Genomic DNA, 13,233 nt, shown 5'->3' with positions numbered 1-13,233 from the left:
GATGGGGTCAATATTGTAAGTAAAACGGAGGGTTTTGTTTTAATTCCTTAAGGATGCAATTTTATTCACTAACTTCGAAATAAGTCTTACTAAACTAAAATGAAACTTAACGGCTGAGTTGACATACAGTCGCTCTGTAAATGTAAATCTGATACCATCTATCTAAGAAGTTAAAGATAACTGGGTTGGTCTAATAAAATTATTGCTCTCATAACAGATTTTACATATCTTCTCTTCTGCACATCTCCCCCACCTTTCCTCCAGTATATTGGGCTTTGGTTAATGTGCTTTTAAAAGCATATTCATAAGAACAAAGCAACTTTTGGTCCCAGCGATGTATGTCTCAAAACAAGCCACCAATTATGTTGGTGATGTTGATCCCACATAATGGGTTGTATTCAGCACTAATCCTACACAGAGTAGATCCACTGAAGTTAATGGACGTGACTAACTTAGGTTCATTAATTTCAGTGAGTGTACTCTGAGTAGGATTTAGTTGAATACAACCCAGGGAGTTGAGGGACACTTAGTATCTTGAGATGGTAACTTACATAGTAGTGTAGTGGCCAATACAGAAGTGCAGGGTCCCTTCATAACAATTACAGCTGTGCCCACTCACGGCCCTTCTAAAATTACAGAATAATCTGACCCAGTTTGAATACTGCTTTCTGCTTCTCTATCACTGTCACCATATGACTATACTTTCTCACTATCAGATAGATTGCTTGAATGACTTTAGTCAGTGTCACAAGTTTATCTACCTGCTGCTAGAGTCTTGTCAGTGGCTGACTTACCTCCTCTCACTCTGATTGGCTACAATCAGCAGAAAAGGACAAGGAAGCAAGTTAGAAGACTCTTCTCAGTGGCTAACATACTCCCATGGTGATTGGTTCATAGGACACTGGACACATAGGGATCCTGCTGGGACCTGTCTCCCAAAAAAGTAAGGGGTCTAAGATGCCCTGAGACCCTGGACAACTATACCTCTGACTTACATTAGGAAGACTTGGGTGATAGTTCCCCACTCACTGCAGTGGATTGACCTACTGTGGTGTAGTAGTAGTATCTTTATTGTTATGGTCAATGACCAGCATGACCTACTGTGGTGTAAAAAGACCATTGGGTTTGATTATTTTTTGCGCTTGTAATAGACTTAATGCTTTATTGTATTGTATTGAGCTAGCAAGCAGACAGAAAGCCGTTCTATGTAGCCAAGGCATTTGAGCAAGCACACATTGGACCAAGAGATATTATAAATCATGAACTCCGTGTTTTTTGGAACATGAGCCATTCTTCTTGGTGCCTGCTCTTCTACTTAACCTAGAAGAAGAAGAAATGAGAAATGGAGCTCTTAAATTGGATTCTGTACATAAGAAATTATCAAGAAGCCAAACAACTCTGCATGTTTCTGCTTTCAGCTACATTTCTCAGTCAGTGCAAACAAGAAAACTGCTCTTTTTGCCAGCCAAAATCTGTAGTTTTAGGGAAAATTTCTGCTATACTAAGTTAACCTAAATTTACAAATGCCAGATGAAGAATTGGACTTACCTTGTGAGATGCACTGTCCTTTGTGCCGTATGCCAATTGGAACTCCAGTTGACCTGTAATAGCAGAGGCATGATTTAAATGAATGACTGCTAAAGTCTGGGTCCTTGATATTTTGAGATGGGAATAATGTGGCCCACCTTACAGGGTTGTTGTGAAGATTACTAAAATGGCATTTGGCAGTGTAGGGAATATTTTTGGCCCTGTGGGCCAGATCTTTATCTCCCCTACCCCTGCAGGCCAACTTTGATAGGTGGGTAGAACCACCCACCTGTCGATCATCTGAAGTCATAATGATATTTGTCTTGCCCACCTGTCAAAGATAACCTGTGGGGGAAGGGGTCTGCTTCGCTAGTGCATTCCCTGTTGAACTTACCAGATTTTTGCACACAAGATGCATGTATGGACATAGGTCTCGCCATCAGTGCCACATACTGGTATGTATGCTTTGGGGCAGTCACCAGCACAACCCTTTGGTGGTGGTGGATACTTAAAGCAGTCAACCTGTAAATACATTCCAGTGTAAACAAATGTAGCTTGACAACACTCAGTTCAGCCTTTGCTTGCCAAGTGAAAGTAGTTAGGATCTATAAGAATTTGTAAGAAGAGTTGGCCTAGTCTTCCCCTTGCCCCAGTCTCCCCCCTCCACCAGTTTCTCATCCCTTTTCTTCATTGGGAGCCATTTGGCCTTGGAGCTGTGCAGCGATCAGCTACAGTCAGTATGAATGCCCCCCACATCATTTCCTGCGTTAATATGACATTATTCAAATTTGGTATTGCACTGTACTCCTGAATGCAGCTGATCCTAGTAGGGCTTGCACTCTGTGCTGAATTTAAATCTGACCACTTTCAGCAGGGATCCGCTGCACTTAAAAGCTCCCAATTCCAGCAGAGCTTGCATTTGGCACCAAATTTAAAAGGCAATGAAATAATTTATTATTTATGATAATGAAGATGAAGCGAGCCAAAACAACTTACAAAATGATATAAAAACTAGAACAAAATGAAAACCTAAAAAGACAACCACAATATATACAAAAAGGCAGGTCTAACACACCACACTAAGAGATAAATAAAGACGCTGCAAGTATTCCTAGTACCCTCCATATTAAGGACTAAAAGCCTGGGTCCAAAGAAACGTCTTTGCCTGGTGCCTTAAAATAGATAGTGATGGCTCTAGGCATGCCTTCCTTGGAAAAGTATTCCACAAGCAGGGAGCCACCACTGAAAAGACCCATTCTCATGTTCCCACCCTCCCGACCTCCTTTGGAGGGGGCACATGGAAAAGGACTTCAGATGATGAATGCAGGGTCTAGTTTGGTTCATGATGGAGGACGTGGTCCTTGAGGTAAGGGGGTCCCTTATAGGTCAAAACCTGCACTTCAAATTCACCCTGGAATTAATTGGTACCCAATGCAACCAACAGCAACAGTGGAAGCCCCACTTGCCAAGGAGCAATCAAGAGTGTAGTTTAAGGCTCCCAATTGTTCCTTTGCAGTTGCATCTTTACCTGCCTCATGCCCAATGTCCTATGATGTCAGGTGTAGGATAGGCGGCTGTGGCTTGGGGGAAATGGCTTTATAGACCAAATGAGGGTCTCTGGTGCCTCCAATCTGGCCTGTAAGCCAGAGGTTTCCTATGCTTAATTTATAGGATTTCACTGTATATGTCCGGTGCAAAAATGAAAGTTTTTCCAACATACTGCTTTGAGTATAGATATTAGGATCATTACAAAGGAATTATATTTTGATTTCAAGCTATAATGATACTTACACATTCTCCTTCATGTGCCACATCTATCTTGTCTCCTTCTCTAGAAGAAACATTGGAATGAATTTACTAAGAAACTAGCAAAATGAGAGACCTAGTTCCCAAAGAGAGCATACATCATTTTGCAGACATAGCAATCCCATACATCAGGGATGGGGAACCTATGGCCCTCCAGCTCCCATCAGCCCCATGCAGAATGGGCAATAGTCTGCTATGTGGAGCACTGGAGTCCAGCAACATCTAGAGGGCCATCCATGGTTTAGAGGCCTCAGCTTTATCTACCATGAAGCTGAATGAAACATGACATGTTCATTAAGCATTCATCCTCATTTGTTTGCACAAAGTTTGTGGGAAGGTTAGGAAGTAGCATCCATTTATTAAGCATTGCATTTATTCCAATTTGTTTGCAGGGAAGTTATACGACATTGCATCAAGGAAGTGTTATGCCACACTTCTAGGGTGTTTTCCTATCACTTTCATCACTTTTCTTATTACAAAAAGTCTGGTGTTCGAGGAATGGATTTGTTGTGCAAGAGTGCCTGAAATGAAATGGACTGCCTTCAAGTCGGTTCAGATTTATGGTGACCCTATGAACAGGGTTTTCATGGTAAGCGGTATTCAGAGGGGGTTTACCATTGCCACCCTCTGAGGCTGAGAGGCAGGGGCCAACCCAGTGAGCTTCATGGCTGTGTGGGGATTTGAACCCTGGTGCCTAGCTTTAATTGCACAAGTTGAATTTGCTGGTATGTGATTGGATCCTATCTGCATATAGCAATAGTCTGGAAGTGCTTTAAGTCTTATGCTGTTCAATAAGGCTTATTCTTGGATATGTATAGGGCCTCCAGTAATAGCCTCTCTTTGCAGCTCAGGTCGCTTCCAGTCAAACTGTTCATTGAGCATTCATCCTGTTTTGTTTGCACAGTGTGAGCATTCATGCTGATTTCTTTGCAGAGAAGGTATATGAAGTTATGTCAATCAAGGGCCATGCCATGCTTTCCAGTGCATTTCCCCATCAATTTCCTCACTGCCAAAAGTCTGCTGTTGTTTTGAAAGCCAATATGTTGCGCAAATGTGCCAAATCCACTTCAATTGTCTGATTGATTCCCAGCTGCAAAATAGCAACAGTCTGGAAACTGCCTCAGGGAAATAGAAATACGCAAATACTCACAAGATTCTGGTACACAGTATGCATTTGTTGCCATAAGTATTGAAATCAGTTCCGCAAACTGGGGCATAGTTCTTGGAGCAGTAAATCCTCTCAATTTTATTTTGGCTTTGATATTCACTGCAGTCAATCTGAAAAATAAGATCACCTCAGTTCACAATATGCAACAAAGTCTTTTTACTTTTGTCATTTACCCTTATAAAAGTCAGCCCCTGTCAGGTTTAATGTCTGTGCTACTTTCTTGACTGTAGGAGAAGGCAAAAGAGCATAGTGTCAGGCTGGCTATTTTTTCTAGGAGTGGATTGTATTGTTTTAAGATCTGCCAGTTTCACTTGAGCTAAAGGAGATTGTTAACTAGTCATGATTTAATCAATACATGGTGCAATGAAAGGCTTTGTTGTGGAAAGTGATGATTGTTTTATGGTCTGTTGTTTCCTGTTTTTTCTATTGGCAACACAAAAGAACAAGAAATACTGCCTCCTTTTTTCAAATGTTTATTTGAGGCAGCTTCTGAATTTGGTTTGTGTTGGCAAAAAGGACTAGATCCTTTTGGTCGTTTTATTTAAAGAAGTAGCAGATAATTTTTTCTTATGAAGGGGCCAGGGGTGTAGTTGTCCAAGATCGCAGAGAGTTTTGGGGGGAGCAGGGTTCCAGCCCAGGTCCCTATGTATGAGCCAATTAGTTTGGAAGGGGAGTACGTTAGCCACTGAGAAGAGTCCTTGTCCTTTCATGCTGATTGGAGCCAATCAGAGTGAAAGGAAGTGAGTCAGCCACCAAGAAGACTCTTCTCAGTAGCTAACTTCTGAATTTGCCACTACATTATTAGAAGGTGCATTTACAGTCACACAAGTATAGCATCCTCCTCCTCTTGCTACAGTCTTGTCAGTTTTTCATTTGTCTCCCATCCTGCTATGCTATAAACGTCTGCATATGTGCCACAAAACACTCCCTTTTTAAAGTTTCCCTTCTGCTGCCTCCTCCTTTTGCCAGTGCTTGAGCTAAGCAGCACAGCCTACCTCCTGGGGCAATTCCTGATAGCACACATGTTCTGTAAAAACATGTTTTAGGTCCCTGTCCACATCTTTGCTGCTTCTTACTGTGCTGCCCCTTGGCAAGGTTCCCCACCCCAATCACAAATGCTGCAAAATGCCAGTTTTGGGGGTTCTTCCTCCTGCAGGTCTCAAAGGTGATCTACACAGCACAACCTCCTTCCCCTTCTGTACATGCTATAAAACACATGTCAAGAGGGCTGTACACATGACACACCACACCACACACACATTCACTGGAAATGTGAGGCGGAGAGAGAGCAGAGACAAAGGGAGTCTCCTCTCTCCTGGTCAGCCGGAGAACAAAGGAATGGAAAAGGCAGAAGGAGGAGGGGCAGACCTGTCATCTCCCTGTCATTGGAGGGGGACATTTATTATTGCTCTTATAAATGAGGGATCGAAATACATTCCTCATTGTTTCAGTTCTAATGTACATAATGTGAGTAGTGCAATTTGGTTGTTAAACAAGGAAACTGAAAGACATTTTTAAACAAAACATGCACCAACCTTCTTTCCTGAAGCCCCAGTGCCTGAAAAAATAAAAATAAAAAATGTATTAAAAACATCACCAATGTGAGAATTCTGTGGGAGATATTGTGTTGGATCTAGACTTATCTAAGCTTAGAGAAGACCCATTGAAATGAATGGGGCATAAGTTACTCATGACTAACTTAAGTCCCATTGATTTCACTGGGTCTGTAAGCATGGCTCAGTAAGTCTGGATCCAATGCATTATCTTGTACTTTTACTACATTCACAAATTTTCAGCAATAAATAATTTCAGAAGGTAGTTACCTGAAACGGAAATCTAACTTATGGAAGTCTGGGCTCCCAGTTATATGGGAAGCCCCTCCGCAGCAGGGCTGGGGTGGTGAAGGTGTCAGCTGGTCTCTCTGTTCCCCTCTCAGCCAATCAGGAGGGGAAGCCAGGGGGATCAGTGAGAGAACTTCATCCATCTGATCTGCATGGAAATATTTAAAGGGGTGATTCCCACCCACCGTTTGTTGTAACATATGTTGAAGTATTCTTGTGTGGGATTGCTCTGGACCCAGTGTTCACTGCCACTTGACAGGGATAGGAAGGAATTTCACCTGGGGATGGAATTGGTGGGATTGGTCTCCGGGTATTTGCCTTCCTCTTAACAATCTTATGAGATATAAATTGTTGAGGGTGGTTTATTGTTTTCTTTTGTTTGCCACAACTTCGACATATCTATCAAAGAGCCCTAAGGCATTAGGCAGGATCTTTAAACAAGAAGGAGCTGGTGGTGGGCTCCTCACTTCCTCATACAGAAGGGGGAAATCAGCAAAAAGAAAAGTTAAAAGACCCCCTCTTCCAACCTGATCAATGCAAGCTAGAAAATTTACTATAGAGGCTAGCGCTTTCTGACCTCCATGGGATTGCTCTGCCCTTTTGACATTTTTCTTACAGATGGAAGTGCAAATCATAACCAAATTAAAAATAAAGATAATAATAGTAAACTGTCATAATTTCTATTTCTCCATATAGAGATTTATAAAGTGGCTGTTGGGTATGGAAATATGAAGACAGTAGTACAATGGGAAGATGTCTTACCAAAAAAGAAGCAACAATTTGCCAGGGAAAGGATCACAAAGACGGTTGTAATCTTCATGATTCTATCTTTTTCTCTCTCAAGATTCAGTCAGTGCTCTTCTCTGTCCGAGAACTTACCTACACAATCACACACCTACTTATATATACATATATACCATATCTATAGAAGCAATCACATTCTTTATCTGAACTGGGTCATCACAATGATCATTTTTAAGGGCAGCTCTTAAGTAATTTCACCTGAGGCAGATGTCAGACAAGAATGTATAGTAATGAGCTATGGAAGGAAAGTTCACAGGTACATTGTGCAGCATCCACGAGGGATGTGTACCCAGGTGCAGAGAAATGAGTCACACTGGACCAATGGATGGGTTCAAAATGGCCCACAGCTTTATCAGTTACAGCAAGTTGGGTTAGCATGGCACAGAGAAACTATCCTCATCAGTGATCAAACAGTCCACCTGCACTTTAAAGCCATGCTCAGTCCACCTCCTGGGGCACCTGAGGGAGTTGCCAGCATGACAGTCTCCATTGTGGTGCCATCCACACATCTGGAGTCATGCTGATAACCTGAAGTGAGTGATGATAGGTCTGGCCCTTTGAGTTAGGACTGGGGCATAAGGTGCCCCCCAAGACTTCATATGGAGGTCCCCCTTAATTTGTTGATGCTGTTGCGCTTCTCAGGAGGCTGCAGGAGACTGCCTAGGCCCTTGGAGAGTCTTGTGAGACCCAGGGTTAGGTGAGAGCTGACGTCAGCTGCCTGGGCCCCCCAGTGCAGATGGCACAAGACAGTCCTGCTGGTGAAGGGGCGGCAGAACCAGAAGTTTTTGTATGTGCGTATGTAGAACACAAGCCAACTTGCACAAACACAATTCATATTGCTAGATGAATTAAGCTAATTTATTGGAATAGGTTACAATTATCCCGTGTTTAGTGAAGCTGCTGGGGAGTCCTCTAGAACACTTCCTTGCTAACCAGGGATGAGGCATTCATTGACACTCATGGGTTTGTAATCAATGCTGTCCTTCTGTTCACAGAACTCCAGTGGAGGCTTCCATGAATGGAATGGAGAACCAGCTGATTTCTGCAAAGGTCCCCTTTCTGCTGCAGCTATCTATGCCACCTCCCATGCTGTTTCAGACAATCCCCTAACCCTTTGGAGCAGGGGGGGGGCTCTGTAAAGGGGGAGTCAGCAACATTACCCAGTTCCATTTGTGGAATTTCTCAGGTGAATCAAAGAGCCCTCCGTGAATGGTATGACACCATTAGCTATAATCTATGGTTTCTTCAATGATGATACAAATCTAAGTTTTTCATGCATGTATTCATTTCCTTAGATGGGAAGGGTCTTTCCATGTGCTTTTGACACCCTAACCCATCACCTTTTTGGATAGTACAAACAGGAAGTTTCTAGAACTAGCTTTCCTTTGTTACCATGACCTTTGTCTTTTTTGGTTAATTGGACTCTTCCTAGATAATATCTCATTATTCAGGCCAATATGTGTAATAGCTGGTAAAAGCTGTCCTAACTGCTATTCCTTTCACTGAATGGCTCACCATTGGTTTAGGCCTCTGCAAACTGACAAACAATAAGTAACAATCCATCCACATGTGCCTTTTGCGTGGGGTAAGGAGTATGTGCACATAATAAGGTATTGCGTACAAGCAATCCACATATAGGGTTGTGTATATATGGGGTTATTGCCAACTAACTTTTACTCACAGTAGACCCATTGAAAAAAATGGACCTCAGTTAGTTATCTCTATTATTTTCACTGAGTCTCATCTGAGTATGACTCCCATTAGATACAACCCATGGAATGTAGTTGTCCAAATTCTCTCCCACCAAAGACAATGGGGAAGGGAAAGGTTCAGACTTATTTTCACACAAGCCTTCTCAGTGGTGGCTCTCCATTTGTGGAATGTTCTCCCCTAAGGCATGCCTGGCATCATCATTGACTGTATTTAGGTGCCAGGTAAAAATATTTTTATTCCCCCAGGCCTTTGAAGTTTAATTTTCTCTTTGTTTTTTAGTCAAACAGGGAGGAGTTGGATCTTGTTTTTATGTATTTTGTGAGTATTTTAGGATGTTTTTATTCTTGTTTTTATATCTGTTTTTAAAGTTGCAAGTCGCTTTGAGCTTCTTTTGGATAAAAAAGCGACTTAATTATACAGCCAAGAGTAGGGTTGCCAGGTTGGAACCATCCAAAAACCTGAGAAAATGGGGGTGGGCCCTAGTGACGTCATGGGGCGGGCCCTAGTGATGTCACGGGGTGGGCCCTAGTGACATCATTAAACATGATACATTGTATCAACCACAGTTGCTTGGAGCATACCATTAAAAAAAAAATTCTCTGGAGATTAAAATAGAAATCTTACCTAAAATAGGGTGTTCCTAGGTCCATCTGAAGTGACAAGGTCATTCTTTCTCACAAGCTTTGGGTGATGCAAAATGGAAATGGACTGCCTTCAAGTTGATCCCAGATAGGGTCTTCATGGTAAGCAGTATTCAGACAGAGGTGGTTTACTATTGCCTTCCTCTGAGTCTGACAGGCAGTGACTGGCCCAAGGTCACCCAGTGAGCTTCATGGCTGTGTGGGGATTCAAACCCTGGTCTGCCAGGTCACAGTTCAACGCCTTTAGGGAACATTTAATCTAGTTTACCTGCTTCTGGCAAGAAGGGTTTACGTGCCCTCAGGCCAGGCCATTATTGGAAGAAAGGAGCTTAGTGTTGCAGAGATGTTAGATGGGAGCACAGATGGATGCCCCTGAAGGCAGCAACTGTAAACATGCTTATTAAGGAACTAAGCCCCATAGAACTCAATAGGACTTACTTCTGAGTAGATATGGTTGCAGCCATGTTAAACAAATTAAACCAGAACTATCACTAGAAGCTAAAATGATGAAACTGAGGTTATCATACTTTGGACACATAATGAGAAGACATGATTCACTAGAAAAGATAATAATGCTTGGAAAAACAGAAGGGAGTAGAAAAAGAGGAAGGCCAAACAAGAGATGGATTGATTCCATCAAGGAAGCCACAGACCTGAACTTACAAGATCTGAACAGGGTGGTTCATGACAGATGTTCTTGGAGGTCACTGATTCATAGGGTTGCCATAAGTCATAGTCGACTTGGAGGCACATAACAACAACAGGCTTCAATCCTAAATACATATAGTAGGTTGTATATGCCCCGCCCTATGGAAACAGTGGGACTTATGAGTAAACATTCATAGGATTATGCTGTTAAGTATTGAAGTTACAGCTATTTTTGTTAACCTTTTAAACCTCAAACAGCCTTTTTACTTTGAGCTTTTCATTGCATAAATTATTCTAGACATTAACATTTCATAATGAAGTTTTGCTTTGCATATAGCTTACAGATTTCTGGTTAGTCATGCAATCATTCCAGAGTCTTTTAGATATTGAATAAATCTGTTGCTGTGTCTTAATAAGGCAGTACATACAGAATTAATTCTGCTGCAATCAGCGAGGAGCTGGGTTGCACTCATGGTGCGACCACATTCAGTGAAATCAGTGATAATTTAGGTTGCTGTCCTATGCATATTTAGGACTGGGAATAAATATTGTTAGTGGGTTAGACTTCCGGGTAAACATACATGGAATCAAACTGTTAATTTCATAAAAAAGAAAGCAAAGCTAGTTTAAGGGCAGATGTACTGGCTGTTACAGATGCCATATTAAATACCACAGGGACTTTCAAAATTGCCCAGACGGGCAAATTCCAGCAGACATAGTTTCTCACAACATTACAACCTTCCAGAAATTGTAAACTACTGTTAATTAAAAGGCATATAGGAAGTTGCTTTGCATTAAGCCATGCCATTGGTCCAACTAGCTGAGTATTGTTTTGCAGGATTTCAGACTAGGGTCTTTCCCAGCCTGACTTGGAGATGCCAGGGCTTGCACCCAGAACGTTTCCTGTTCAAAGCATGTGGTATACCACTGAGCCCTTCCTTCAGGAATTTGCTTTTTTAAATCTGGCAGTGTTATAATGCAGGGTGGGGAAACCTATGGCACCCAGATGTTGGACTACAACTCCATTCATTCCTGACCATTGGCTATGCTTGCTGGGACTGACAGGAGTTAGAGCAGCCTTTCCCAACCAGTGTGCCTCCAGGTGTTGTTGGACCACAACTCCCATCAGCCTCAGACAGCATTGCCAATGGTCAGGAAAGGTGGGGATTGTGGTCCAACAACATCTGGAGGCACACTGGTTGGGAAAGGCTGAGTTAGAGTCTAACAACATCTGGAGGGCCATGGTTTCCCCAGACCTGCTGTAGTGGCTGGTGGATCTTGAACTGTAGTGTATGTGGCAACTGGATATTTGCAGGATCAGAGCCCTCTGATAATCAGTTTATTGACCCAATGGGAGTTTCCACCCACAGCTCCCATCATGTATCAGCTGACAATTTTAATCAGGTGTGTGGAACCTTTGGCCCACCAGATGTTGCTGAACTACAACTCCCATCATCCCCAGCAAGCATTGTTAATAGCTAGGTAGGGATTATGGGAGTTGTAGTTCAACAACAACTAAAGGGCCACAGGTTCCCCACAGCTGCTTTTAACTAACTAGAGTCATTTATTGATTAGCCAGAAGACAACATGATTCAGATTGTGTTGCATTGTGACTGAGCTGGGACACAATGGATCATCTGTAACCATTAGAAACAACAAGCTGACATGACAGCCCTTAACATGACTATATCTTCACTAAACTAATATTACAAAGTTCCCAACAGTTTGTAAGCTGCAGTCATAAACTGTAAAATAGCTGAAACTATGTCAACATCTATGTTCAGCAGGCACTTTGAGATAAAATAATTACAGTTGAACCTTCTATATTGTGCAGTAATTTTCAAGCAGTTTTTTTATTTACAAGCTAAAGGAAACATCAGTTCAATACTCTGTTGCTCTACAGGTTTGAGTAATACTATACATACACTTCATCCCTGATAATTTCCAACAACTCTTCAGCTTGTGTTTACACATCCTTAGATTTCTGGCAAGCAATCACTTTGTAACCAGCTAGCTTATTTTATGCACAAGTTTAAAAATGTGGTTTCAAGAAACAAGCAGTCAGACTCAGTTCAGAGTTATTATTTCTTCATGTTCTGTTCTGTGCCTCTTGCAGCCCAGTCCCACATACATTTACTTGGAAGTAAGTGCTGAGTTTAATAGTAATTAAGCTTGTGTGTGCACAGAATTTCAGCCTAAGGACAGAAGGGACTACATATTATTTTAGCAAATGCAGGTTCCCAAACCTGTGGTAGCCAAAATAATGTAAAGTGAAAGCAGGGGAGAACTGGCATGTTATTTTACTTTATCTGGAATATTTCTGTTTCACCCCATCCCAGGCTGGTTAACAATGCAAATGTTGGAAAGAAGAGAGGAATCTTTAAACTTACCTCTCACCTGCCAATTCCCCCTCCCCATGGCTCTAGCAGCTCAGTTTACTTTCAGTTATGGAGTCCATAAAGAGTGGGAGCAATGACCCACGGGGTATTTGTCTGCAACAGCAGAAGGTGTAGTGGGGCTGAATCTGCTCACTCCACAGCTCAGTTGCCTGCCCTCCCTCCCTCCCTCTTGGGCCTACCAAGCCTGTTTCCCGGGCGCGATGACTCCCAAGCAGAGGCCTAGCTACCAACAAGCTGGGCCGGCCTCCTCCGATGAGGCCTTGCTCCAGGGGCGGCGGCTACACTTTGCTCACTTCCTGTCTCTCTAGTAGTCCCTCCCTCAATGACAAAGGGCGGGAAGGTGGCCAGTCAATCACGCATGCGTGCCTGAGGGAGACACTGAAAAGCCGGAGATCAATGGCTTCAAACAAACTATGGCCGGAGGCCGGAGACGGCCCCCTTTTGCTGGAGACTCCAGCAGAAAACCGGAGACCTGGCAACCCTAGCCAAGAGAGTGGCTGTATACTATAGCCAGCGTGGATTTTTCACATTCTGCAATGTTAAATTGAAAATACCCCCATGACATTCTGATACTTCCCATAAGCTCATTTCAAAACAAAACCTTACAAAACTTAGTGTCCTGAACTCAGAAACGCTCTCAATTTTCATAGCGATAAACAAAACATTCAGAAAGAATCGAGGGTTCG

The 13,233-nt window shown here is 42.5% G+C and overlaps 1 protein-coding gene across 2 annotated transcripts; it reads right to left on the bottom strand.

Moving 5' to 3' along the window:
• Nucleotides 1-1,192: 1,192 nt before the first annotated feature.
• LOC133382211 (serine protease inhibitor Kazal-type 6-like) lies at nucleotides 1,193-12,792 on the bottom strand. Of its 2 annotated transcripts, XM_061621888.1 has the most exons (8): nucleotides 12,727-12,792; nucleotides 7,105-7,221; nucleotides 6,037-6,059; nucleotides 4,484-4,611; nucleotides 3,319-3,358; nucleotides 1,922-2,049; nucleotides 1,549-1,601; nucleotides 1,193-1,320 (listed from the first exon to the last, which is right to left on the bottom strand). In XM_061621888.1, the coding sequence occupies exons 2-8, from the start codon at nucleotides 7,160-7,162 to the stop codon at nucleotides 1,316-1,318; spliced, it is 435 nt and encodes a 144-aa protein (XP_061477872.1). In that variant the 5' UTR covers nucleotides 7,163-7,221; nucleotides 12,727-12,792; the 3' UTR covers nucleotides 1,193-1,315. The 2 variants fall into 2 exon arrangements, with proteins under 2 accessions (XP_061477872.1, XP_061477873.1); XM_061621889.1 differs by lacking the exons at nucleotides 7,105-7,221; nucleotides 12,727-12,792 and adding an exon at nucleotides 12,539-12,601.
• Between the last annotated feature and the right edge of the window lie 441 nt (nucleotides 12,793-13,233).

Source organism: Rhineura floridana, chromosome 3, assembly GCF_030035675.1.
Source record: "Rhineura floridana isolate rRhiFlo1 chromosome 3, rRhiFlo1.hap2, whole genome shotgun sequence".
Classification (NCBI taxonomy): domain Eukaryota; kingdom Metazoa; phylum Chordata; class Lepidosauria; order Squamata; family Rhineuridae; genus Rhineura; species Rhineura floridana.
The sequence above is the reverse complement of the archived record's forward strand: the minus strand, read 5'-3'. Positions and strand labels throughout refer to the sequence as shown.

What these genes read in the sequence shown, in the direction of transcription:
- LOC133382211 (XM_061621888.1), bottom strand. Translation starts at nt 7,162, where the DNA reads ATGAAGATTACAACCGTCTTTGTGATCCTTTCCCTGGCAAATTGTTGC. An exon ending in CTGGGGCTTCAGGAAAGAAG is followed by an intron (nt 4,612 to 6,036) that starts GTTGGTGCATGT and finishes CTTATTTTTCAG; the next exon opens with ATTGACTGCAGTGAATATCA. An exon ending in TGGCACATGAAGGAGAATGT is followed by an intron (nt 2,050 to 3,318) that starts GTAAGTATCATT and finishes ATGTATTTACAG; the next exon opens with GTTGACTGCTTTAAGTATCC.